Genomic DNA, 27,638 nt, shown 5'->3' on the forward strand with positions numbered 1-27,638 from the left:
GCTCAATGCTGCCCTTACACTTTGCACTACAGTTTGTTACTTTAACCCCTAAGTGCGCAATGGACATGTGCCGACCTTAGTCCCTCCCCTGGCGAGACACCTGGGAAAACTTCCTTTTTAACTTTGCAAGGAAAGAAGGTGGGAAGTTTTCTTAACTCTGGCTTATTTACGGCAGATGCACACCACACCCTGGTTTTGAATTGCTGGTTTGAATGTAGATTCTCACATTGGGTAGCAGGAAGCCTTGGACCCCTTTTGATGCATTTGTACTTGGGACTGTGCCCCACTGAACTTTATGAGCCTTTGAATTAGCTAAATAGTAAAGAGTCCAGTAGCACCTTTAAGACTAACCGACTTCATTGTGGCATAAGCTTTCGAAAACCACAGCTCTCTTCGTCAGATGCATCTGACGAAGAGAGGTGTGGTTCTCGAAAGCTTATGCCACAATGAAGTTGGTTAGTCTTAAAGGTGCTACTGGACTCTTTACTATTTTGCAGCTACAGACTAACACGGCTAACTCTTCTGGATTTGTATTGGCTGTGCAGTTTATACTTGGTCTCAGGATATGTTTGGAGAGGTATAATGGAGCTCCCTCGCTGAAGAAAACAGTGTGCATGTGGGAGACTTGTGCCCACTGCCCAGAGTTCTGTGGTGAAAAAAAGGTGGGCAATAGAGATGTAAAATGATAGAAATTTTGAAAGCACAGGGAAAAATGGAAATATATGGAATACTAAGTTTCCTTTCAAAACGAAACCCATTTTGCTGCTTTAACAACATATGAATGATGCATTTTGACTTGGACAGCATAATAAAATTGTACTAACTGACATATGTATGGTATTTAAAAGTATAAATGCCTTCATTTTCTACAAGGAAAACTGCAAATATTCCCAACACTAAGAAGAGAGGAAGCTGCCAGGGAACTCAGCGGGCACGTGACACCATATTATCCAGTCTGCCCTCTGCAGCTGCCATCTCCTCCAGGGGAACTGGTCCCTGTCGCCTGGAGATCAGCTGTCATTCCAGGCGAACTCCAGGCCCCAACTGGAGGATGGCAACACAGATTTCCCCCACCCCATTTAGCCAAATGCAGGGTTTTTCACAGGGTTATGTAAAAGGTAGGGATTTAGGGTTGCCAGCTCCAGGTTGGGAAATTCCTGGAGATTTTGATGAAGATGGAGCCTGGAGAGGGTTTGGCGAAAAGGAGGGACCGTCCTCAGCAAGGTATTATGCAATACAGTCCACCCTCCAAAGCAGCCATTTTCTCCAGGGCTATCTATCTATCTATCTATCTATCTATCTATCTATCTATCTATCTATCTATCTATCTATCTATCTATCTATCTATCTATCTATCTATCTATCTATCTATCTATCTATCTATCGCGCCTTTCTCACTGAGATTCAAGGCGGATTACACAGTGTGAGAGTAGTACAATCAGTATCAAGGGCATTTCCATAAACAACGCCATAGGGTACATAAATGTGAAGAAGTGAGCTGTGGCTCACGAAAGCACCTCCCCTACCATAAATTTTGTTAGTCTTATAGGTGCTCCTGGACTCTTGCTCTTTTCTCCTGCGAGTTTACAAAGGCATAGCATTAGCAAGAATCCGGTACAGTGTTGAAGGAATGCTGCAACAGAACAAAAGCAATGCTGGGACTGACTCTGCTACGACTGAGCTCTGTGCAGCTGTAATTCCGGGAGGTCTCCCGGCTCCACCTGGAGGTTGGCCACCATCGGCCCTCCAGCGGCTCCAAAAGGCCTCCGGAGAGAAGACGCGACCGGGGGCGCGGCCTATGACGCAGTCGCGCCGACGGCCCCGCCCCCTCTCCCTCGCCTCCGCTGTTTTCCCGTCATGCCCCTGCTTGAAAACAAAGTCCCACGTGACGGGCGGCCGCCGCGAGCTCGTCGGCAACATGGCGTCTCCCAGGGGCGGCGGTTGGCCGGGCCCGGCCTCGGGGTGGCGTCGGGCCGGCGCGGCCGCGGCCGAGGCGGCGGAGGCGGGCGAGGCCGGCGCGGAGGGCCTGTACGTGGCCGTGGAGCGCTGCCCGCTCTGCAACACCGCCCGCCGCCGCCTGACCTGCGCCAAGTGCGTGCGCGGAGGGGACTTCGTCTTCTTCGACGGCCGCGACTCCGAGCGGTGGGTGGCCGGCCGGAAAGCGGGGCGGGAGGGAGGCACTCTGCGCACGCTCAGAGGCGCGCTCGCAGCCGGCTGCGGGGCTCAGCCCTCTTGGCAGCGCCTGCCCCTTTCCCCCGGGGGCTGCGCTGGGAGGCTCGGCCTCACACCCCCGTTCTCCGGGAAAGCTCCCTGGGGTGGCCTGGGCCTCTCTCTCCGCCCGCCTACCTCACGGGGTGGTTGTGGTTAGAAAATGGAAGCGGGACAAACCTGTAGGCCGCTCGCAGCTGATTCGAAGAGAGAACCCAGTGGCCCCCTTAGAGACCCACAAGATTTTCAGGGTATGAGCTTTGGAAAGTCAAAGCTCCCCTTTTCAGATCTGACCCTCGAAAGCTTAAACCCTGAAAAACTTGATCAAGATGGGTAGCCGTGTAAGTCTGTCTGTAGCAGTGGAAAAGAGCAAGAGTTCAGTAGCACTTAAAAAACTAATACAAATTTGTGGTGGAGTATGAGCTTTTGTGAGTCACAGTTCACTTCTTCGGATACCCATATTCTTCAGATACTTGATATCTGAAGAAGTAAGCTGTGAGTCATGAAAGCTCATACCTTACCACAATTTTTTTTTTGCCTGAAAATCTTATTGGTTTCTAAGGTGCTGTCCTGCTCTTCTACTGCAGACGGCAGGGCTACCCACCTGAAACTATCTGAAGAAGGGAGCTTTGACGCTTGAAAGCTCATACCCTGAAAATCTTGTTGGTCTTTGAGGTGCCATTGGGTTCAAATCCAGCTCTTCTGCTGTAGACCAGCACAGCTACCCATGTGAAACTTTAGAGAAAAAATAACCCTTTTCTTCAAGAGAGCTGCTACAAGCAGTCCAGATGAACTCCCAGCAATGGAAAATGGTTATATATAGTTTTTCCCCTCAGTCTCACAGAGAAGGTTCAAAGAGAAGGGAGGTGGTAGTACACTGCATATACCCAGCTACACCCTCTTCTCTTGAGTCCTCACAATCTTTTAATTGATTTATTGTTTTTATCCTATCCTAACTCTGTGGTTTATCTGATATGTCCATTCTTTGTTTTTCTTATCGCAACCCTGTGAGGTAGGTTAGGTTGGGAGAGAAACACTGGCTGAAAGGTAACCAATGATTCACGGCCTCTGTGGCTTATTTTGTAGGGCCTTCAGGGCAAATGTTTGGCCATTGTGAAAGACAATGCTGAATGAGATGATCCACGCATCTGCCTAGCACTTACTTACTTCTGTGTCATCTCTTCACAGTCCTGCTTGAGGCAACTTACAGTTAAAAAGATCACGATATAAGTACAGTAGAAAAGGCAAGCGTCCAGTAGCATCTACTGGACTCTTGCGCTTTTCTACTGCTACAGACAGACTAACATGGCTACCCATCTTAATATAAGTACGGGCTGTTAAAAACAAGCCAATGGACAATAAGCACCATAAAAACCATTATGCAGCAGAAGCTGACTATTAAAAGCTGTTCGGATGAAACCCCTAATTAGAAGCCTGGGTAAATGATGTGTGTTGCCCTGACACCTAAAAGAAAGCAAAATAGGCACCTGGTGAACCTCAAAGGAAAGCATTCCAGAGGTGAGGTACCAGCATGGAAAATACCCCATCTTTAGTCTCTACCTGCCTTGCTTGTGAAGGCAGGGGCACCAGAGAGGAGAGCTTGAGGGTTAGATCAACTGGCAGGTGAATACTATGAGAGTTCCCTGGCCCCAAGCATTTTAGAGCCTTAAAGGTAAGATGCAGCACTTTGAATTGTGCCCTGAAAAAGATGGGTAAACAGGGGTTCTTACGTTCCTAAAGCAATGTGAGGATTTAGACCCACAGCTTCCAGATGCCAATCCAACACTGTAGCCGCTACGCTGTGCAATATATTACAGGCTACTGGTTTTGATCACAAGTATCGAGCAGCAGGACCCCACCCAACCTTACCAGATGCATGTTCACCCTGTAAAGCTGGATGTTCCCAGTAAGCATTGCTTCTAGGAGTTGGAATAGTCTTCCAGAACGTTTGACTGAACTTTTTGAATTGGTCCTTATTTGCCACTAGTTGAGGCTGCAGTTGGAAAAAAAAATCCTGTTTTTGTTACAGTGTTCATACTATCAAATGGAATGCAAAATGATAGGAATTTGACCTTCTTTTTTCCAACAGAGCCTTACAGGTTATGGCTGTAAACTTTGTAAGTGGCTTTTGTTGGTCTTAAGACCCTTTCACCTGATTCTTCAAACAGATTCCTCTGCCTTGTGCAACGAGGTTCATTGTGTGAACATTTGAAGTGCGTAAGAACATACCGAGTCCTGCTGGGATCAGACCAATGGCTCTGTTTTATACAGTGGCCAGCCAACAGACAGAGCCTCTTGGCGTTGGGTTTCAGAGATTTACTGCCTGTGAATATAGACGTTTTCTTTACTTACCATGGCTGGTAGCAGTTAATGGGCATCTCCTCCATGAACGTCTAACCCCCTTTTAAAGCCGTCTATGCTCATGGCCAATGCTACTTCCACTGGCAGCGAATTCCGAAGTTAGTTTCTCATTGAGTAAATAGGTATTTCCTTTTGACTGTCCTGAAGCTGCCTTATATTGAGCAAGAACATCCAAGCCAGTATTTTTCCACACGGGTGATTGACAGTGACATTCCATGAGCTGAGGCAGAGGGTCTTTTCTAACTCGGCCGTCTGAGATCCTTGTAACGATATGTTTACTCAAGAAGCAAGTCTCATTACATTGAGTGGAGCTTGCTGCCAAATCAACTTGTGTAGGATTGCAGCCTTCATATTTTAATATCACTGTAGCTAATACAACATTGTAGTAGCCCCCTAATAGCCCAGGTCAGCCCAATCGTATCAGAGCTCAGGTGCTATGCAGGGTTGGTAGTTGGATGGGAGACCAGCATGGGAGACTGGGGTTGCTATGCAGAAAAAAGCAGTGGCAAGCCACCTCTGCTCTTCTCTTGTCTTGAAAACCCCTTGAGGGGGTCACCGTAGTAATAGCAGAGAGTGCCCTCAACTCATAGCTGAGTTATGGGGACCCCTGGCTGGGTTTTCATGGCAAGAGACTAACAGGTGGTTTGACATTGCCTGCCTCTGCAACCCTGGTCTTTGTTGGTCTCCCATCCAAGTACTAACCAAGGCTGACCCTGCTTAGCTTTTGAGATCTGACAAGATCAGGCTTACCTGGGCTATCCAGATCAGAGTGAGGGGGTCACTATAAGTCAGGTGGAAATAGAAGGCAGTAGTAGCTAGGTGCTGTGTGGCAAATGAAAGCCACAAATCCAGGCCACCTGGAGACAGGGAGGCAAAAAAATGTGGGTGTAAAGTTACCAAAAGAAACAGAACTGATGTGGGGTAGTGCTGGTCTAGAAACTGGAACAACTGGGTTTGAATCCTAGTTCTGCTATGGTAGCTTACCAGGTGACTTTAGCCCCACCATGACCTCTCAGCCTGACCCACCCCACAAGCTTGTTGTAAGAATTAAGTATGGGGGGGGGATGCTGTCATAAGCCATGTTGAGTCCCAATTAGGGAAAAAGGCGAGAGATCAATTTTAAAAGAAACTTTAAAAATCAGCCTGATGAGAAATAAGCATGTCCGGAAGTACTGAGAATGGCCAAGTTTCAGTTAAAGGAAAGCAGGAAGTGAGGTGTATATGATGGGATTTCTAAAGTATTTTCCCCACCACTGCAGTTCCTGGCCCAAGCCCCAATTGTAATTCCTAACTCTAAACTTCGTATGCCTTTGATCATGTAATGCTTAATAATAGGATTGAAGGGTGTTAATCAAAATTAAATGTCTGCCAAATCACCCATTTATTTCCTGCTGAATTAATGTCCTCCTTAATACTGGTGTGCATTGAAGAAGTTTGAGCTTGGTTAATGTTTAATTAGCAGTAACTAATCAAGGTGTGGCAGGAGTTCGCGTGGGTGGTGTAAACAGAGGTGTCCTCTTTTTGATCTATGTCACCATCTATTTGGGTAATGCAGCCTAGTCATGGCCAAGATATCAGGAAGTGGGGAGGATTTTTAACAGGAACTGATCAGGATGGGTAGCCGTGTTAGTCTGTAGCCGTAGAAAAGAGCAAGAGTCCAGTAGCACCTCTGAGACTAACCAAATTTGTGGTAGGTTCTGAGCTTTCATGAGTCACACAGCTCACTTCTTCAGATCAGCTTCCACATATGTTGTTAGTCTTATAGGTGCTTCTGGACTCTTGCTCTTCCAGAAGTGGAGAAAGCTAGGAACTGGTTAAGATGGGAAAGGCTCCAGTCCAGGTCTTGCCTCTGCCGTGCCCTTGCAAGATGTCCTCAGACAGTCCCTTCCTCTTTCAGCCCCTCACCTGCCATGTGGGGATTATAGTACTGGCCTGCCTGCTAGGGTCATTGTAAGGAGAGCTCAGAGAATCTCTGTGACACAACTTTGCACGCTCCTATGGTGTGTAAGAAAGCTGCTTGTTAATTAAAGAGCTTGACTGTCAAGTAACACTTTAAATGCAGTTTGTGAATGTATTTTCTTCATGGCAAGCTCTCCGTTTGTGCACACGCTTGGCCGGAGCTCAGTCCCCAGTCAGAGATTTTCTCCATGAGGGTCCTTTTGAAAAGCAAGTGAGAGATGAGCGCCGTCTCCAGACTGGCCTCATCCAATTTAAACATTGTTTAAATTTTGCTAACAGTATTTAAATCGATATATTGTCAAAGGCTTTCACGGCCGGAGAACGATGGTTGTTGTGGGTTTTCCGGGCTGTATTGCCGTGGTCTTGGCATTGTAGTTCCTGACGTTTTGCCAGCAACTGTGGATGGCATCTTCAGAGGTGTAGCACCAAAAGACAGAGATCTCTCAGTGTCACAGTGGAAAAGATGTTGGCAGGTCATTTATATCTACTCAGGAAGGTGGGTTTGGGCTGAGTCATCCTGTAAGAGTTTCCCAGGGTGTGGAATGCTAATGGAAGGAGGCTTCACTGTATCCTGAAGATACACTGTATGCAAAAGAACCTCCTCAGGATACAGTGAAACCTCCCTCCATTAGCATTCCACACCCTGGGAAACTCTTACAGGATGACTCAGCCCAACCCCACCCTGCCAACATCTTTTCCACACTGTGACACTGAGAGATCTCTGTTTTTTGGTGCCAAGACCATGGCTATACAGCCCGGAAAATCCACAACAACCACCAGTATTTAAATCATTTATTTAAATTTGAATTGGAAAAATTTTCCAGTTCCAATTTTCCTCAAAACCCTGCATCACTGAGCAGGGCAGATCCAAGGAATCAAATCCAAGATAATTACAATAAATAAAGTCTTTGCTCCTAAGCCGGTCTCCCATCCTAGATAAATGTATTGCCCCCACCTTGATGTACCAGTGTTCCTTAGTCCTGTAATTGAGCATACCAGTTTTAATCAGTGGCCAATCCAGCAAAGCTCTCTGTTGCTTTGGAGACGGTGTTCATATATTTCTGGATAAGGTGACACCCTTGACATTTGCCTGGCCGCTCATCAAATACCCATCACTTCCTCTCTTGGCTGCTCAGGCAGTGATGGGGAAGTTTAAAACGGTTCTGTCAATTTCGTGTGTGGTTTCATGCAGAATGCTGTTGTGTGGAAGCCTGCAGGTCTTTTGTGGGGTGGGGGCTCGGTGACAGAGAATGTGCTTTGCATGCAAAAGGCCCCAGGTTCTGTCCTTAGCAGAATCTGCTGGCCGGTGCTGGGAAAGACCTTTTTCTTTTGGAGAGCTTCTCTCATTCCGGGTAAACAGCACCTGAGATAGGTGGGCCACACCTTCCTACAGTCTGACGTCAGATCTGCTTGGATGCTGGATAAGAGCCTAAAAAATTAATTTTAAAAAAATCCTTGCTTTTTGTCACATAAACATTTCATATGAAGGCCACCCAAAGCAATTTTAAATCCCCCCCCCCCAAACTATTCTGTTATTGCGTGAGCCAGTGTTGTGGTATGGCTGTGAGGTGTGACCTATGGTAAACAGAAACTTTCTGACTTGTGTCAGTTTCTGTGACTCTCGGGTTAGGTATTGATATGAAAGCCATGCGGAGGCAGGTGCAAGAGCTGCTATACCGCATTCTTCCCGTCCGGCTACCTTCAGGCTCTTTTACAGAGTCCACATTGTGCTCACTCAAAGGAAGACATGGCAGTCTTGGTGGTTCCGAAAGGAAAGGTTGCAGGGCCAAATCACACGGCTGGGCCACAAGATTGTCTTAAGCTTGAGCAGTGGGTAAGCAGCTGTACTCAGCAGTTAGCATCTGGATGATCTTATGTGGACACCATTGACTGATGGCCACATCTGGTCTTGTTCCAGTTCTTCTGTGATTTCGTCCCTGTAGGATGCTGCTTGAAATTTGAGGCACACTTCTGTTGCTGAATTAAAATTAGAGGCACACCTTTCTCTAATACCCCTACAGTGTGTCAGAGTAGGAATTACCCATCCTAAGAGGAGCCCGTCCCGTTGTGTTCTTGCATGATTCACTGTTCTGAGTGTATCCATGCAGAGATGCTGCAGACAGGCTCCTGTGAAGATTAGTAATTTTACTGTGCCTCTGAATCAGGTGTGTTTAGAATGATCATTCCATCAAATCAGAACCAGAAGCTCAGCAGAAATTACTCATCCCCAGTGAAGGCAGATTGAAAGGAGACCAAACCAGAACAGCAACTCACGCAGAGGCTCAATACACACACTCCTCTGTAGATGGGTGCAGAGCAGCTTTTAATGATTTCGTTCAGTTTGTTTCTCACAGCTTGGCGATTGTTGCTGCAAACCATGGCAACATGAACAGTACACAAGGTTGCCATGTTCCATGTTCTTTTTAAATATAGTTTGCTTTCTGTAATGCATTTCAGAAGGGAGTGTAAGCATTAAAATAAGTGCATACCAGTAGGACAGTGAGGGGAAAAGCCCAGTTATAATTCTTTCCTTTTCATATTCTGCTGTTGTGTGGTTATATTACCATTTGGTAGCTTAAGCGTTTCAGTCCCTGTGTGTTAAATAATCTTCAAATTTAATTGCAAACCTGCCAAGTGATACCTTCTACGTCATTTTGTAGTTTCCACTGCTAATGCTTCCTGGCTCTCCTTCCATTGATTCTTTTCTGAACTTAACCTGTGGGTTGGATTCCCGGATCTCTTCTGCTAAAGTGTTGTCCTTTTGCAGAAAGAGCCTTCTCTGTGTGCAAGAAGCTCTTACACCAAGTTGGCACCTTTCACCACAGGAAGGTGTATGGATCCATGGGGCTCGGCCCTGTGGGTTTATGTTGAACGTATTGGGTTGGATCTTATGAATGTGGATCTTCTCCCTTACCCCTCCTCCTCTGAGACTTCCTCAAAATTGAAGGCTAGAGATTCGCAGGGTCAGGGCTCATGGACAAGACTCCACAGTACTATGATTAGGAGAACAAACTGAATGACATCCGGTCCCATATCCTGGCACAAGAGGCCCTGATAGCGGGAGACCCCACACACTGCATGCACCCCAAAGGCAGTTTGTCCACAAGACTCACCCAACCGCCGCCCCCCCAGCATCCAGTTTTGGAGGGCACTGGGAAGGGGAAAGAAGGGAAAGATGCACAGACATGAATTCCCAGTTCAAATGCATATTCTGTCTCATGAAAGATCACGTGCAGCGATATAAGGTTAAAAAACACACTTTCAAATCCAGATAACCACAGTCAGTCAACTGGCTTTTGTTCGAGCCGGTAAAAAGTTGTATGTTTATATTACTGGCTCTAACCAAGATGTTCAAATAATGTCCATTGAGGTATACATTTGATCGCCTTTGAAATATCTTTAATCTTAATAATTGTTCTGAGGTCAATTGTTCGGTTATTGTTACATCAGTTTAAAAGAGTTTTGTTTTTTAAGGGGCCATTTTGAAGAGAGCAGAAAGACTTCTCTAGATTGGAGCAGGATGACTTTAGTCAACCTGCTTAAAAAAAATAGAATTGTCTCACTGGAGTCAGCCATGCTCCAGTCCAGCATGTTTTGCAAGAATCCTGGCAGCTGCTAGAAAATGGCCTGTGAGCCGTAAACTACCTTCTGCTCACCTCTGTGCCAGACTTCCTGAAACGACTGTGTATTGCTCTAAAAGATCTGGCGTTATTGATTGAATCTTGTTTTCTGTGCCCTCTTCAACTTGTGCCTTACTCTCTTCCAGGTTTTCTGAAAAGAAAGAGAAATTAAAGCACCTTAAAAGCAAGCAGAACGAATTCCAAGCCCAGTAAGTCCTTTTCCATTTCCGGTACTTTTTAGGTTGGTAAAAAGATACCAACAGATAGATAAATGATCTTCTTAATGCCTGATGTTTGCGAAATGCATAAACTTGGACCTCACAGATCTGTTCCACCAGCATTGGCCCAGTCCCCTGACAAAAGAGGTTCTCTCTTTTGAGAGGGCACCTTGCACGAGAGGAAAGCGCCACTGTTGGTGGATTGGATCCACAAGATCAAGTCTGCCATTCGGGTTGCCAACTAATCTTCTGTTGCTTGTCTGCATTGCTTGTAGGTTGTTAAAAGCTATGGAAGGGAAATGGATAACCAGCGACCAGTTGGTGAGTTCCTTTGAACATTTCCTAGGGCCAATTCCTGTTGGGTTGTGCCTTGCACGTGGACCCCTTTGGGGCAGTGGGAGGCCACGCTCCTTGCATGGATGGGAGCCACATCTGGGTTTTATGCAAGTGGTTCCCTTATCTGGCACAATCTGAGAATAGCATTGAACTACATTTGAGGAAGCTGCACTCACGTTGCTGCAGAGAAGCGTCCAGGTTGCAGCTTCTTAGGGACGGTTCTCAGTTGGTTTTTTTTTGTGTTATCATTTGCATGGGGGAATAACTATCTGGAGCACCATACTGCTGCAAAATGAACAAAGCCCCAATTTAAACGTTTTTATTTCCTGATCTTTTGCTTCACTTGGACGTAAAATATCAGCGTTCTCCAGTCTGACAGTATTACTCGGCATTTCTTTGGTGTTCCTCCGCTTAATCTGTCCATACTTTTTAATTCTGCCTTCCCCCCGAGGAGTTCAGGGTGGCCCGTATGGCTCTCCTCTGCCCTAATTTATTTTATGATTTATACCCTGCTTTTCTGTCCTCATTAGGGCCACAGTGGCAACAAACAGATTGAAAATATCATCAGTCACAGTTTAAAAATAATTAAAACCAAACAAAAAACATTAAAACAATTAAAACCTGAGCTAAAATACACATACAGAAACATTAAAGAAACAATTAAGTTTATACCTGCAGCAACCTTATGAGACAGTGTTGTGCAATGGTTAGTATGTTGAAATAGGCCTCTGGAGGCCTGGGTTCAAATCTCCCATCAATGCTGATGCTCGCCTGTTCCTATGAGCCCCAGAGCAAGTTAGGATTTTTAACACCGGAGAGAAGACAGTCTTAAGCAGTTTCACTGTTTCTTTCAGAGATGGAAAATAATGTCTTGCAAGATGAGAATCGAACAGCTGAAGCAAACCATTTGCAAAGAAAATGAAGAAACGGCCAGGCGTAAGTAGCGGTCTTGCAACGGCAAGGTTACTTCATCTCACTTACCTTGTCTCACGGACGGCTTTCAGCTGCGTCCTGGAGAGCTGGAGTTCTCAGAAGTGTATCAGTTTGTGGTAAGATGGTGTGCAGAGATGGAAAAGAGACCTGAAAGGCAGCTTGTTTTTTTTTTTTAAAATACCTGTTCCTTGTATTTTAACACAAATTTTTACAAAGTAAACTTCCCGGTATTGTTATACAGGTTTCTTTTTTTCCCTTACCCTCCCCTCCCTCCCTTCCCTCCCCTAATCTTCTTCTGTCATTGCTTCAGCCACGGGCACAAGGTCCAAAGTTTCCAATTAATATCCTTCTTGGCTTCTTCCTCCATGATCCAGTCAAACTAAGGTGACCACTTCTTATTCATCGAACTCTTCTTTTCCTCCCAGGTCTTCTCTTCAGTAAATAAAGCCACAATATCTGATTGTACAAATTCAAAGAGATAATTGTTCCAATTCTCCATAGTCCATTTGTTCTCGTTTTTCCATCCCAATACTATCACAGCTTTCCCGGCTAATACCATAGCTTTGAGGACCTCTTGATATTTACTCTCTATTTTCTCCGTCTTTAGGGTACCCAATGTCATTAGATTGTTATCTATTGGTATTGATACCCCTATCTTATCTTTTATCCTGTCCACTACTTTCTTCCAAAATGTCTGCACTTTAGCACATTCCCACCACATATGCGAATATCAGCCTTTAGCCTGGTTACAGTGCCAACAGTGCCTGAAAGGCAGCTTGCTTTCCATTTCCACTCTCTTCCCCCTGACTCCATTGTATAGTTCCATGTGTGGGTGTTGAGCACGTTTTAATGTGCACATTTTGGTTTGTATGGGGCAGTGGGCACGAGAAGCTTGGCAGTCCCACCATGCACTGATTCGAGTCAAGTAGTCCCTTAAAGATCAACAAGATTTTCAGGATATAAGCTTTTGAGAGTCAAAGTTCCCTTCCTCAGAACTCTAACTCTTTCTTCTATCTGATGAAGGGAGCTTGACTCTGGAAAGCTTATGCCCTGGAAATGTTGATCTTTAAGGGGCCGCTGGATTCGAATCTTGCTCTTCTACTTCAGACCAACATGGCACCCTAATGGAAACTACCACCGTGCCCCGATTATACCCTACAGTGTGCCCCAGAATTCTTTGCCGTTTGGGGTGGGAGGGAACACAGGAGTTCCTTGATGGAAAAAGGAAAGGGCTCCAGGAAGGTTGGAAATTGGCAAAGGAATAGATTTGCTGTTACTCCCCCCACCTCCACACACACACACACACACACACATTCTTATTTTGGGCTTGGTTGAAAACTGTAAAGAAAACTCGGTCGGTCTGTTGTATGGACTCCCTCTTTGTCATACCTGTAACTTTAAACCTTCTTTGCTTTATTACCTGTAAATGAGTGTATTATTAGGGCCCCGTGGCTTAGAGTGGTAAGCTGCAGTACTGCAGCCCAAGCTCTGCTCACAGCCTGAGTTCGATCCTGGTGGAAGCTCAAGGTTGACTCAGCCCTCCATCCTTCAGTTTCCTGGGGGTAAAGTGTAGATGACTGGGGAAGGCAATGGCAAACCACCCCATGACAAAAGTCTGCCAAGAAATCGTCGTGATGCGACGTCCCCCCATGGGTCAGTAATGGCTCAGTGCTTGCACATTTACCTTTTTTTATTAGGGCCTGCGGGGAATCACTGGTGGGGGGGGGATAAAAATGTATAGAAAATCTCACCCTTCCTCAAGTCCTCCCCTGCCCCTCTCAGCTGCTTATTTATTTATTTATTTATTTATTTAATTAATTAGATTAGATTTTTAGTCCACCCTTCCCGCCGATATTTTGTGCAACCAGAAGCATATTCAGTTCTCCTCTGGCCCTTTTAAATTATTCTTGTAGTAAATGTACAAAGTTTTGTTTTTCTGCATGCCCAAGGAACCCCTTCCCCCCAAGCACGTAAGGCTTCGTCTTTGAGCCAGTCTGGCTTTACTGCTTTTATGATTGGCCCAGGCACTTTGCTAATAGATGTCACTATTTAAATAGTCAGCCGAATTAATTCTTGTGCCCAGAGGGCTGAGTTTTGGCAGCTGCATTGTGTTTTCCTCCCTGACTAGCAGAAGTAGAATATATTTGCTTCCCGGTTTTGCGTAACTGCATTTGGAGTATAGAATCGGGAATTCTGGAATACCAGTTGGATCTTTCTTAAATGTCAATTGCATGTAAGCCTGACTTTATTCTTTTGTCATTCTTTTAATTTTTTATTCCCTATTCTCCCCCTCCCCACTTTTTGCATGGATTGCATGTTTTTCGTTACGCATATGCGCTCCAGTTGAATTCTGAGCATAGATTGCAATTGAAAGCCTGTCAGTTGGGGGTGGCCAGCTCCCAAAGGCATCGAGGAGCAGCCCTGTGATTTTATCCCCCTCTGTTAGTTGAGGTCGTTCCCCTGTAGATGTCAGACTCTGGATGATAGATTACAGCAGACATCCCTGGTTCATTGTAACAAGACACTGGTTCTTGATTAAATGGCTTTTATTCAGAAATCAGTTCTTTCCATACTCAGATCCAAAGGTCTACTTAAGAGCAAGGTAAGCACCTAAGCATTTCTAGTAGAAAGTTGACCAGAATGGCTACACAGGAAAATTACATCCCTCTTCTACCCTCTGTTCCATCCCCCCTCCTAATTTCCAAACGACTTAGTGTTGTTTGATCTGTGTGAGAACAGTATGCATATTTGGGTTATCAGGCTACACGGAGAGCAGACATATCACAATCAGGAAGAAAGCCTCAAACTGATAAACACCCAGCCACCTGGGAATGGGTGAGAACTTATTGGAATGTTAGCAACAATAATACATCTAGGCATACAAAATGGAGTCACCCCTGACAGAATAAAGCATACACTTGACAGCAAAATCATTGGCATGAATGAATGGGTACAGCCAGACATGACAGTGGGTGCCTCTCCTTGAAGACCTTGACTGGGGCAGCAAGTGGTTTCTCAGGTTTGGTGCTGAGCACTCCATCCAATATACCGAGGAGGAGGAGGAGAAGCAGCCCCTTGATATGTAGCCAGCATTGCTGTTGGGGCATAAAATTAACATGGGATGCTTTGAAATTTTTGACGACTAAATGCAAGTTGAAGAAAATATGCTAAATCAGATCGTACTCTGATGTATTGTTGAAGGCTTTCACGGCTGGAGAGCGATGATTGTTGTGGATTTTCCGGGCTATATAGCCGTGGTCTTGGCATTGTAGGCTAGGCTAACAAAACACTCTATACCCTACAATAGCCCTGCAGAGAAGATTAGCATATCAAGCACCAATCCATATGCAAAAGAACCTCCTTAGGATACAGTGAAGCCTCCCTCCATTAGCATTCCACACCCTGGGAAACTCTTACAGGATGACTCAGCCCAAACCCACCTTCCTGAGTAGATATAGATTACCTGCCAACATCTTCTCCACAGTTTGACACAGAGAGATCTCTGTCTTTTGGTGCTACACCTCTGAAGATGCCAGTCACAGCTGCTGGCGAAATGTCAGGAACTACAATGCCAAGACCATGGCTATACAGCCCGGAAAACCCACAACAACCATAGATCATACTCTGTTTAGGACACTGGAAAATTTCCTGATTCATATGTTTGGCCACCTGGTACTCAAGGAGCAGCTCTGCATTAGCAGAATTTCTTCGCGGCAGTCATTTGAGAGGCACTGTGGTGTAGTGGTTAGACTGACGGACGAGGATCTGGCAGGCCCAGGTTCCAGTCCCCACTCTGACTTGGAAGCATGTCGGGTGACCTCGGGCCACTCGCACACTCTCAGCCTAACCTGCCTCGCAACACTTTTGTGAGTATAAAATGAAGAACTAGAGAATTACGGAAGCCACGTTGGGTCCCCGTTGGGGGAAAAGGGCAGGGTGTAAATGAAGTAAATAAATAGTGTGGCTGAGACATGAGAGCCCTGCTGTACCTCTGGTCACTCCTTAGCAGAGAGCACCTTGTCTGTGTGTGGAAGATAAAGGTGCAGAATGCAGTTACTCCTTGTTTGGCTTCGCCGTGCCCAGGGAGCGTGAACGCGGCTCCTTTCCGGGGTCAATCTGGGGACAGAAACCACCTGCTTGGCCATCTCTGAGCTGCGTTGCTCAAGCCATGACGCTGGCTCCGTTTTGACCCCGCTGGGCCGGAGGGTTCCATTCTGGAGCCTCACGGTTGCCTTGCCCTCCTACAGATGCCGATGGTCTCCTTAGAATTAAGGATGAGAACCAGAAGCTTTACCGCAGGGCCCAGCGCCACCAGGACAAGAAGGAGAAAATCCAGCGGCACAACCGCAAGCTCGGCGACCTGGTGGAGAAGAGGATCTGCGACTTGAGAAGCCAGCACGAGGAACTGGCGCGCCTGCGGCGGTCGCATGTCCTGGAACTGACCTCGATCATCTTCCCCATAGAGGAGGTGAAGATCGGCATGAGGTAGGCAAGGACAGAAAGCGTAACGGATGTTGCTGGCATGCGGGGAGTTGGCTCGCTTCCTCAGTCTGGAAGGGAGAGAGCGTGATTCATAGGGTGTGCGCCATTGCTCCCTGTAGCTCCATGAGAGCCAGTTTGCTGTAGTGGTTAACAGCGCGGGACTCTAATCTGGAGAGCCGGGTTTGATTCCTCACTCCTCCACTTGAAGCCAGCTGGGTGACCTTGGGTCGGTCACAGCTCTCTCAGAGCTCTCTCAGCCCTACCCACCTCACAGGGTGATTGTTGTTGTGGGGATAATAACAACCCACTTTGTGAACCGCTCTGAGTGGGCATTAAGTTGTCCTGAAGGGCAGTTTATAAATCAAATGTTGTTGTTGTTGGTTAATCGGGACAGGAGGTCATGTCCCATTAGCCCAGCTTGCATTGGAATCCTAAAAACATTTGCTTGGAACAAGTCCTATCAAGGGTAGTGGATTAGTATCCTAGGTTTAAACATCTTTAAAGCTCTGTTCTGAATCTATTTTCTGGGGGAAAGGAAGGCTCCATCCAGCCCCATATGAGCACTTTCAACTTCCATTTCAGCTGCGCTTTGGCTGGCTTGTCCGTCAGAGGCTTGCTTTTGGATTAGAGGAAGCCGGGATCCTAGGTCAAGGATTGTGGTTGTCGTTTGTTACCAAATTCCTACTTCTAGTCATGACGGGCTTAGTTCAGCCACAGTAAACCTCTGCCACCCTGTTCAGTTCGGTGGGCAGTTTAAGCACATTGGCGGGATTTCAGTGCTTAGCTTTGTCCTGTGCATAGAAGGACTTCACCCACTCGTTCTCCCTTCCACCAGTTATACGGGGTCCTGCCACCACCTAAGTGCTGCCCTTTTCCTTGTCAGCAAACAAGGTTTATTTATTGGTTTATTTATTTTATTTCATTTATAGTCCGCCTTTCTCACTGAGACTCAAGGCGGATTACACAGTGTGAGATTAGTACAATCAGTATCGAGGACACTTCCATAAACAATTCCGTAGGATAAATAAATAAAAGTTTCCAAAGACGTAGCATTAGCAAGGATTCAATACAGAGTTGAAGAAATGCTGAAACAGAGCAATCCTATGGCTGACATTAGACAAAATATAATATATAGGAGTACAAATTTAAAGCAACAGATAATATGCAAGGCAACATAGTGTTGGAGTCTATGGTCCCTAACTCATTAGCAAAGCATCTGAGAGCCCCTTCCTACTATTGTAGGAAGCCTTTTTGAATAATTCAGTTTTACATCGTTTGCAGAAAGCTAGGAGAGTGAGGGTGCTCCTGACCTCCTTGGGTAGGCTGTTCCACAGGGTAGGGGCCACCACAGAGAAAGCCCGTGTATGAGCTGCTGTTGAATTTGCCCATGTGCAGGGTGGCACCTGCAGGAGACCCTGTTCAGATGAGCGAAGCTGCCGTAGAGGAACATAGGGAGGGAGTCAGTCCCGTAGGTATGCTGGGCCAAGACCACGAAGAGCTTTGTACGTGATAACCAGTTCCTTGAACTGAGCACGGTAGCTGATAGGGTAGTCAGTGGAGTGACTGCAGAATGGGGTTGACGTTCATGCTCCTGCTCACTCCTGATAGCAGTCACACTGCAGCATTTTGCGCCAGTTGGAGTCTCCTAGTTAATTTGGGTGGGAGACCTATGCATAGCGCATTACGACCGTCAAGTCTTGATGTTACCATAGCATGGATCCAGGTGGCCAGGTCGGCCACTTCGAGCCAGTATAAGTTGGGGTGCTGCTGGGGCTCTGTGCTTGTGTGTGGGATGTGTGCACTTGTAGATCCCACCCTGCTTTCTTTTACTTGCTATCCAACCTTGCCCAGCCTGCCAGGAGATTCTAGCCTATGCATGGAAGAAGCAGCCAGGCATGGAGGCGAGATTCTTTGAACACAGTCTGAAAAGTGAGAGAGCTTTTCTTTAAATAAAAATTTATTCTGTAAAAAAAAAAAGTTGGATACAGAGCTTTACAGATTCATCAACAATTCTATAAACCAGTCGTGTAGGTGTTGTTAAATCCAAGTCACTATCCTAGTCAAAAATAGTAAAAGAGTCCAGTAGCACCTTTAAGACTAACCAACTTTATTGTAGCATAAGCTTTCGAGAACTACAGCTCTCTTCGTCAGATGCATCTGGACTCTTCACTTTTTTTTGACTAGGATAGTGACTTGGATTTAGGATAGTGGATCTAGTCAAAAATAACTCCATTTATCAAACTTACCAAACTTTTTACCATACAACATACAGGTTAGTCTACTTAACTGTATATATCCCAACTTTCTTTTTTCAATTGTTTTTTATTTTTCACACAGAAAAACATATCCAACAAAGAGTTCATTGACAATTCAGTGAGACAAGCGTGCTGTCAATACAATGAGTCAAGACCTTTATTTAATATAACACAACTTTAAACTCTAGGGGTTTAAATAAAAAAAAAACATTATTATGAGTTCCTTTTAAAAGAACAGTGCATACCATTAGTTCTTTCCTTACAAAGAAAAACCTCTTTTCCAAGTTTATAATAGGATTGCAAGTTCGGTTTCAAGAGATCTTTTTTTACATTACGTTCAGGTCATTTTTATCAGGTTACTTTTCTGAGGGAAATGTGTTATAGAATGAACAGGAGTTTTGTGGCATCTTAACAACTAACCAAGTTTTATTTCAGCATAAGCGTTCTTGGGCTAGATCACTGTGCTGTTCAGTTTGGATAAACACCAGATGAGTATAAACGATAATAACAAAACCTTTTAACTATCTTAGCAGATGTATTGTCGAAGGCTTTCATGGCCGGAGAACGATGGTTGTTGTGGGTTTTCCGGGCTGTATTGCCGTGGTCTTGGCATTGTAGTTCCTGACGTTTCGCCACCAGCTGTGGCTGGCATCTTCAGAGGTGTAGCACCAAAAGACAGAGATCTCTCAGTGTCACAGTGTGGAAAAGGATGACTCAGCCCAAACCCACCTTCCTGAGTAGATACAAATGACCTGCCAACATCTTTTCCACACTGTGACACTGAGAGATCTCTGTCTTTTGGTGCCACACCTCTGAAGATGCCAGCCACAGCTGCTGGCGAAACGTCAGGAACTACAATGCCAAGACCACGGCAAGACAGCCCGGAAAACCCCCAACAACCATCTATCTTAGCAGAACTCACGGCTGCCGATTTTCTCAATTAGATTTGAATCTTTCAGAATTACATTTCAGGCTGTGCTTCTTGCATTTCCTGGCCCTTTGACTGTGCTGTTTAGTTTTTTTTCCCCCCTTTCATATTTCCTGCATAAAAGGTCACCCTGAACTGGCTGGCCCCGGCTAGCCCGATCTCCTCAGATCTCGGAAGCTAAGCAGGGTCAGCCTTGGTTAGTAATTGGATGGGAGGCCTCCAACGAAGACCCGGGCTGCAGAGGCAGGCAAGGGCAAGCCACCTCTGACTGTCTCTTGCCTTAAAACCCCCAGCAAGGGTAGCCGTAAGTCGGCTGCAACTTGAGTAGCCGCTGACTCCATCTTCAGTCCGTGAAAGCGTCTCCTGAAGCAAACTTTCATTAATTGTTCAGAGGTCAACCGACTCCTATTTGTTTCAGCTGCAGCAAATCTTCATGTTTACCTCTCTGGAATTATCGTAGCTGAGTTTTTTTTTAAATGCAACTCAGCTTAAAAATCTTTGCTTTCATTGTTTCCCCTGGTTGCAAGCCAGAGATTGGGCTGCAAGCAGAGAGCAGAGCAAGCCAGTGGACAGCAATGGGATGCAGGAGGAGGCAGAGTCAGGCAGCGACTCCTGGGACAAAATTGAGAGCATCACAGATAGGTTGGTTGGTTGGTTGCCGTTCTCGGTGAGCCTGAGGACAGATTACATTGTGAACCGATGCAATCAAATAGCACGAGGCAGCTAATAAGCCATGGAACTGGATTAGGACTGCAGAAATTAGAAACAGTGCCAGAAAAAGCTTCTGCCAAACAAAGCAGAATGTGGAATTACAGAAGTAAAAAAAACAATGTACTAAGAGCAGGATCATACATTCAGTAAACTGTGGCAGACATCACAGTCTTGATTCCCTTTATAAAAGCTCCTTCCTGACCCGTTACATTATCATATATCCCCTGTGGTGGGGGAGAGTGCCCTCAAGTCATAGCTGACTTATGGCGCCCCCTGGTGGGGTTTAACAGAGGTGGTTTGCCATTGCCTGCCTCTGCAACCCGGGTCTTCACTGGAGGCCTCCCATCCAATTACTAACCAAGGCCGACCCTGCTTAGCTTCTGAGATCTGATGAGATCAGGCTCACCTGGGCTATCCAAGTCAGGGTAATATAGCCCCTATTTCTGTTTTACATTGTTTGCGGAATGGCAGCAGCATGGGAGCCTTGCTGACCTCCTGAGGCAAGCCATTCCGCAAGGTGGGGGGTGGTGCATAACAGGGACTGCGCGTGTACAGGCACGCCTTCAAAAGGCTTTGCTCAGATGGGCGAGGCTGACATTTTGGAGCATAGAAGAGCAGTGGTGCTGCAGATATAAGGGTCTGGGGCCACGAAGGGCTTTATTTGTGACCCCCTGTACCTTGAATTGAGCCCGGTGACTGATAGGTAACCAGTGAAGGGTCTGGAGAATGGGTATAATATGCATAGTCTGCCTAGCTTCCAATGCGAACAAAGCAGCAGCATTCTGTACTAAGTGAAATTTCCAAGTTGACATCAAGGTCAGGCCCACGTAGTGTGTGTTAGTAGTCTAGCCATGACCCAAGCCAGGCCAAAAAAAGTGCCAGCGTGGGGTTGCCTGAGATGGCTTGTGCAAGAAGCGCCAGTTGAATCACTCGCCAGGCTCGTCACTCCTTGCACGACACAGAGGCTGATTCCACACACCTTGGATAATGCACTTTCAATGCACTTTATGGCTGATTCCGCACACCTTGGATAATGCACTTTCAATGCACTTTATCAATCGTTTGAGGTGGATTTTTTGTTCCGCACACGGAAAAATCCGTTCCAAATGATCTCTAAAGAGGATTGGAAGTGCATTATCCAACGTGTGCGGAATCACGCAGACGCTGCCTTCAGCCTGGGCCCATGTTTCAGAGTCAGGATTCCCTTTGCCAGAGTCTCTTGCCTTTCCCTCAGGGATCCAGCGGACATTTCCTCCGAGAGCGACAGCGCCATGACTTCTAGCACTGTCAGCAAGCTTGCAGAAGCCAGGAGAACAACCTACCTGTCTGGGCGATGGGTGTGCGACGATCACAACGGAGACACCAGCATCGGCATCACAGGGCCTTGGATAACCCTTCCCAACAACGGCGACTATTCCGCTTATTACAACTGGGTAGAAGAGAAGAAGAGCACGCAAGGGCCAGGTAAAACGGCCGGATGCAGCTTTTGAAAGGCTGAGTGCTGGTGGTGAGGTTGAAATACAGGTTGTGAGCCGGTCTCTTCCGAGCTGTGCTTTGGCAAGGAAGGGGGAAGGCACTGGAATGTCTGGATCAGCTGTTCTTTTTTTCTTCTTGCTTGAAAAAGCAAGTGTTTATCCCTTGTGATGGCAAAGACATGCTTCAGAATAACGTGGCCACTTCCCGTAAAAAGGCTGGCAAAATAAGGTTGCCCCTGGATCGGGGACAAAGGTGGCTTGTTTTTTCACCCACAGGTACTATGTAATCTTCTTCCCATATTATTAGCCCCAATGACACACTATACCTGAGAGTCTCTACGCGAGACGGCTTGACACGTGTTCATCAAGTTTAAGGAGATGCAGTGTTAGCCAAGAAGCGATCGCTCTCCAGGGGGTTTGTTAATTTCATCTTCCCCTCTCTGGAGGCTCTGTCAATTTCACCTCTCAATTCTAAAACTGTGTGGGATTGCAACCAGAGAGCAGAGGGGAATGGAAATGGGCTGGAGCTGCCTCCCAGAGCCAGGCTTGGACCTGGAGAGGTTCTAATGGGCTGAAGTTTCCCTTCTGGCATTTTACAGTCCCCTCACACAGCTCCAGAGTATAGCAAAGCCTTTGCCCTCTTGCTGGCCCTGTCTTTTTAAACTACCCTTCCCGGCAAACACTGCAGCTCCCGAAGCGTGTTCTTCATGTGTCAGATGCCTCGTGTAGAGAGACTCTTAAAAAGCCAATCTGTAAATAGGACATTTGTTTTTGTTTGTTTCTTAAGGGGATCAGTTGACAATCCAGCTGCAATTAAAAAATGATTAATTGTGTTGAATTTTCTGCCCATTTCTGCATTCTCCCCCCCGGGTCCAAGCCTCATATTTGTGCAACAGAAACAACATTGTTTCCCCCCCCAGATTGATTACAGGGTGCTTAAGGTGTAACTTTGAGGTCTGTTGCAGTTGACTTTGGTCAGAGCAAAGGGAGTAGAATCAAGGTTCAAATTGCAGCCACGTGCTTAGTGGGGTGACATCTGTGAAATGGCCATCTCCAATCTACCTCTCAGAGCTTCTGCGACAAAAATGTGTAGATGAGGAATAAAAACAGTGAACAGCAGAGACTGGACAAATCACCACATAGTCTCAGTAAGGATGGATGTCTCGGTCCTGTCCCATGAATGTTGTTGCTTTCCACTGGTGCAAGGATCCCACCCTCACCCCCAAAACAAAAGAACTCTTAGAATTATAGGGTTGGAAGGGACCTCTAGGGTCATCTAGTCCAACCCCCTACACAGTGCAGAAAAGGCACAGTTACTTCTTCCCTCACACACACACCACACCCAGTGACCCTTACTGCATGCCCAGAAGATGGCAAAAAACCTCCAGGATCCCTGGCCAAACTGGTCTGGGTAAAATTGCTTCCTGACCTCAAAGTGGCGATCAGCATTACCCTGGGCGTATAAGAAGGGGCCGCACTGCTGTAACCCTTCCTGCCCTCGCTCTCATGATCTGCCTAGGTCCACAGAATCGGCATTGCTGCAGGGGAATGCAATGAGAGAAGTCTCCACGCAGCAGGGAACGCCCCACCGTTAGCGGGCTAGCTCTCTGGCCTCCAGCCCTAGGGCAGGATGGGGGGGAAAGCTGTGAGCAGTCTTTTTTCGAGCTCTCCGGTTTTCTGCTTCCTGTTTCAGACATGGAGCATAACAACCCAGCGTACACCATCAGTGCTGCTTTGTGCTACGCAACCCAGCTCGTCAACATTTTGTCCCATATACTTGACGTAAACCTTCCCAAGAAGCTGTACAACAGGCAAGTGACTTCGGGCATCCTGGAGAACCCCCTGATGGTTCCGAGCGGGATGTGCTTGGGTGTGCAGATGCAGGGTGTAAAAGACAGCTGTGTGCAGGGTGTCACAGCTTCCTGCTGACCCAGCGGGTATCGAGTGTGAGAAGACATCAGTGATGGGAAGGGGTTGGGGGCATCAGTATGGTGTACAGAGGCAGCCTCGTAGCTCCCAAATGCTCCTTTCCCCTATGGCTGAGCAACACTCGTCTTGCTTTCCCAAAGATGTGTGTGACAAAGTTGGAAGCTCAAAACAAGCAGAAGTGGAATCCGTATAATCTCAGAGATCGTCTCGAGATCGCCCCATCTTGTTTTGTCGTGTTGCCGCAGTGGGGGTGTCATAAAACGGGGGAAGTCCGTTGGCCTCGAGTCCCAGTTCTTCCTCCGTCTTCATCCTGTCTCTCTTAATCTGTCTTGCAGTGAGTTCTGCGGGGAGAATCTCAGCAGGCGGAAGTTCACGTGGGCAGTGAAGAAGCTCAATGCCAATATCCTTTACCTTTGCTTTTCTCAGGTAGGCTGGACCATTGTCCATTGCTTTGGGGTTTTCTTTATCTTCCTGAAATGCTTCAGTTCCGATGTGTGTGCTGAGTCTTGCCTGATAGATACTCTTTGTTCTTCTTCCTGCTCTTGTAGCATGTAAACTTGGACCTGCTACACCCCCTGCACACGCTCAGGAACCTGATGTACTTGGTGAGCCCCGAGACAGAGAACTTGGGAAGGTAAGGACGGACAGGCGCCCCGTTAGGCTCCTTCTGCTCAGCCTTATTTCTGATCTTCTGCACAAGAGAGTCCGTTCTCTCTGCCACTCTGTTTCTCTTTCCTCTTGCAAGACTCGTTTCTCTTTCCGTGTCCCTTCTAGTTTTAGCCAGCAAAGGGCTCACCTCATTCCACTTCTCTGCCCGTAGATCTGGGCCGTTTGAGATCAGCGCCGACCTGGAAGAGTCCATGGAGTTCGTAGACCCCAGCGGTGCTGGCGAAACGGATGAGAGCGGAGACGAGCGCATCAGCGATGAGGAGACGGACCTCGGGACGGACTGGGAGAACCTGCCGAGCCCTCGCTTCTGCGACATCCCCTCCCAGCCCGTGGAGATGCTGCAGAGCCAGAGCACGCAGGCCTTGCAGCCCAGCGCCAGCAGCAGCGCCGGCGGCATGATCTCCTCGGCGGCGGCCTCCGTGACCTCCTGGTTCAAAGCCTACACCGGACACCGCTAGGAAGCAGTTGGAACCCCCCCCCCTGCAACCTAGCATCACTGTAGTAAACATGACATGTTCAGCTGAAGTAGTGCCTGGAACAAAAAAGACCAGACTTTTCAATTGCATAAACCCAAGATGCTTTTTTTTTTTTTGGCCCAAGTTGACTGCGACGGAAACATTTTGTAGACCTCTCGAGAGAGAGGTGCATTTCAGAGTCTAGAAGTGGAACTTGGCGCCTCAAGGTCCTCATCTGTCTGACCGGAGGAGCGTGAGTGACCTGGCAGTCCTCTGAAGGGGGGGCACGGAGGGAGAACCATTTAAAGAATGCAGTTGGAAAGTCACGTCTACCGTCGCCGGTTCCCATTCGACCAATTCCTGACAGGGTTTATGGGTTCCTGTTTTTAAAGTCTCTCTCCCTCTCAATGCACACAAGTTTGACAGCACAAACGCACAGACATCTGGAGGTGGGCGAGAAGTGTGCATATCTTACATTTTTAATGCGGTTTCTAATCTGCATTGCCATAATTTTAATATAGAAAATAATCATGTTTTTTGAAAGAAACAACAGATTTTTTTTTTTAGGAGCAAGAAGGAGCAGTAGGTGCTGCTGGTCTTTTTTAGATTTTTTGTTTCTTTGGTGTGCGCTGCAGTTATTCAGTTACGGATTTGTTTTAACAGTCTTTCGCGTTAAGCTGCCCAGCGTGCCAAGCGTCTCGCTTGTGCTCTCCGACACCAAAGAGGCTGACTGCAGGAACCAGCCCTTACTGAGCAACCCCAGTGGCATCTTCGGGGGAAAAGAGCTGCCATTCTTTTGCAGTTGTACGTGTGCGCAAAAGCTGCACTCTTGGGGTGGGAGTGTGGGAATAATTTTCCTCCTCGAGCAGAATCCCAAGGAAACCTCTGCCCCTTCGAAGCACGGCCAGGCAGCTTGCTGGTTATTGCACTGCACCACTCTGGATCAGTGTCCCTCTGTTTTTTTTAAAAAAGTGGCACACTTGCAGTTGTGCAGTTGCTTTGCCGTTGAACGACGGGGTCCCTTTTTGTTCTGTATTCTACCAAAAACCAAGCTTCAGCTCGGATCTCAGCCCGATACTTGGTTCACGCGCTTCCCAGGGGAGAGCCAGTCCCATGATGCCCACGAAGGCCACTTCCACTCTGTGTCCAGCCTTGGCGGTGCCTACTGAGGTCCGTATCTGTGGAGCCCCGACAGGCACCAGGCTGCCCTGTCAAACAGGGAAGAGTGGGATGGATCGTGTGATGCAGCCTTCATGTGTGCCTGGATTCCCCTCTCCTTAGTTTGGGGGCGGGGGCAGGGGGTGGTGATGAAGAAGCGGCAGGTGCCCTCTACTCTCACCATCTGCTGATGGCGCAAGCCACGCTGGAGTGGGTCACTGGGGGTGTGGAGGGCTTTATGTCCAAGCAGAAAATCCTCCCTCTGTGACGATTTAAAGGAAGAGCGCCTTTGTGTTCTCATCCAAGGAAAGGGATTGGCTGCTTGGACCTGCCTGCCCTTTCTTTTCCACAATGGGTGGTTCCCCCCACTGGCTACAGCCATTAACTGCACATTGTGGCTGTCAGGCTGAATAGCTACATGGCTGTCCTCTCATTCTGTCCTCCCCCTCCTTTGCGACTCCACCCAAGCGGGCATTCGGGGATGCTTTTTTGTCTCGGAGCCAATTCAGACTTTCTCCAGGGCATGAAAAAGCCGTCATGGGGCATGTGTCAAAAATTGTGCCAAGCTCCGTTTGCCCGTGCCAGGAGATTTTTGCCATGGTCTCACGGGTAAGAACGGGGTGAATACTTCCCTGGGACGACCGTCCTGCATGCCTTGGAGTGGCTCTTGGCTGATCAGCCCTGTATTGAATTCTTGTTGAGGGTTTTTTTCCCCCGTTCCCCCATCAAGGTCTGTAGGTAGAAGAGCTTAGGCGAAGATAGAGAGTAACCATTTCTGCGTTTTCTTCAGACAAAATCTGAGGCTAGGGTTCAGTTCTGTGCGTTTCTTTTACTAAACCAAAGATCCTTCTCATTTCGTGTTTTGATTTAAAACCTATTAGGTGACGCTTCTCAGTCTGTGGAGTCTATTTCAGAGCAGCTGTGACAATGTCATCCTGTCTGTGCCGGGTCAGGCTCCTGTTGAGGTTGTGTCCAGTTAACAAGAGGCCGGGAACGGCTGGGATCAGGCACGCTGCCTGTTTTACCCAGCGGGCTTCCTCTGCGCGTCTCTCCTGGGCTATCAGATTTTATGTTTGAAATGTTTCTTTGAAGAAAGGCACTTTATGAGTTGCAGAAGGGATGGGCTGCTTGAACCCGGGGCTCATGGCTGCTTGGGGGAGTGGAGGGCGGTTCCTCCCCACTGAATTTTTGAGCCCCCCCCCCTTCAAGACATGCCCAGGGGCTCTCTCCTGTAAATATTCTTGTGTGCTCCCTCTTTTCTTCCCCCTCCCCTCTTTGTGTTTTAACCTGTTGCGGTGCTTATTTATGGCTCTTGTTTTTTAAACCACCCTGTACGCTTGCAAGAAACCCTTTTCCCGTTCACTCTGATGAGTGGAAGCAAATCTCGGTAAGCCACAAACCTCGTCACTGTTGGGATGTCCTGATTTTCAAACGGACGATGCCTCCGCAATACTGTAGCATCCATTCAAAGCCTACAGAGTCACCCTGAGAAAGTCGTAACGATTTGGGGTGTCACGCCCTTTCTAGATTCTTTTTTGTAACGATAGGTTTGCTTTTTTTATTTTGAGAGGTTTTTACGTGTATATATCTGGAAAATCTGGGAGCATGTGTCCAAAACTTCAGTGCAATTGAGATGCGTCAGTCTGCTCAGCAGGGAGAGAAGAACCTGCTAGCAGAGATTCTGGTTGAGCGTTCTGCAAGGTCATATTGTGAAGCCACAAAGGCAGAATTGCGTATTTGAGGGCCAAGATTCTTAAAGAGGCGTAGAGGCATGTCTGGAATTAAGGGGCTTGTTCTCTGAAAAGAGGGGACGTCTCTTTGCGTACTCCAAATCCCCAATCCCTTTTGGCCACGGTGTGCCATTGTCGAACTAGTAGGGTTGTAACACGAATGTGTGTGTTTTTCTAAAAAAAAAATTGTATTGGCGCAATAAATCTTTAA

At 47.1% G+C, this 27,638-nt stretch overlaps 1 protein-coding gene across 1 annotated transcript; it reads left to right on the top strand.

Annotated features, from left to right (window-relative positions):
• The first annotated feature begins 1,899 nt into the window (after nucleotides 1–1,899).
• On the top strand, nucleotides 1,900–27,638 carry ATG14 (autophagy related 14). The gene is made up of 10 exons (XM_054972313.1): nucleotides 1,900–2,142; nucleotides 10,295–10,357; nucleotides 10,642–10,687; nucleotides 11,557–11,638; nucleotides 15,883–16,120; nucleotides 21,246–21,475; nucleotides 23,180–23,297; nucleotides 23,751–23,841; nucleotides 23,964–24,049; nucleotides 24,236–27,638. Exons 1-10 carry the CDS (start codon nucleotides 1,919–1,921, stop codon nucleotides 24,540–24,542), a joined length of 1,485 nt encoding a protein of 494 aa, XP_054828288.1. The 5' UTR covers nucleotides 1,900–1,918; the 3' UTR covers nucleotides 24,543–27,638.

This window comes from Eublepharis macularius, chromosome 2, assembly GCF_028583425.1.
Source record: "Eublepharis macularius isolate TG4126 chromosome 2, MPM_Emac_v1.0, whole genome shotgun sequence".
Lineage (NCBI taxonomy): Eukaryota > Metazoa > Chordata > Lepidosauria > Squamata > Eublepharidae > Eublepharis > Eublepharis macularius.

Coding starts and splice junctions, on each gene's coding strand:
- ATG14 (XM_054972313.1), top strand. CDS start 1,919: ATGGCGTCTCCCAGGGGCGGCGGTTGGCCGGGCCCGGCCTCGGGGTGG. Junction 2,143..10,294: donor GACGGCCGCGACTCCGAGCG/GTGGGTGGCCGG, acceptor ACTCTCTTCCAG/GTTTTCTGAAAAGAAAGAGA. Junction 11,639..15,882: donor AAATGAAGAAACGGCCAGGC/GTAAGTAGCGGT, acceptor GCCCTCCTACAG/ATGCCGATGGTCTCCTTAGA.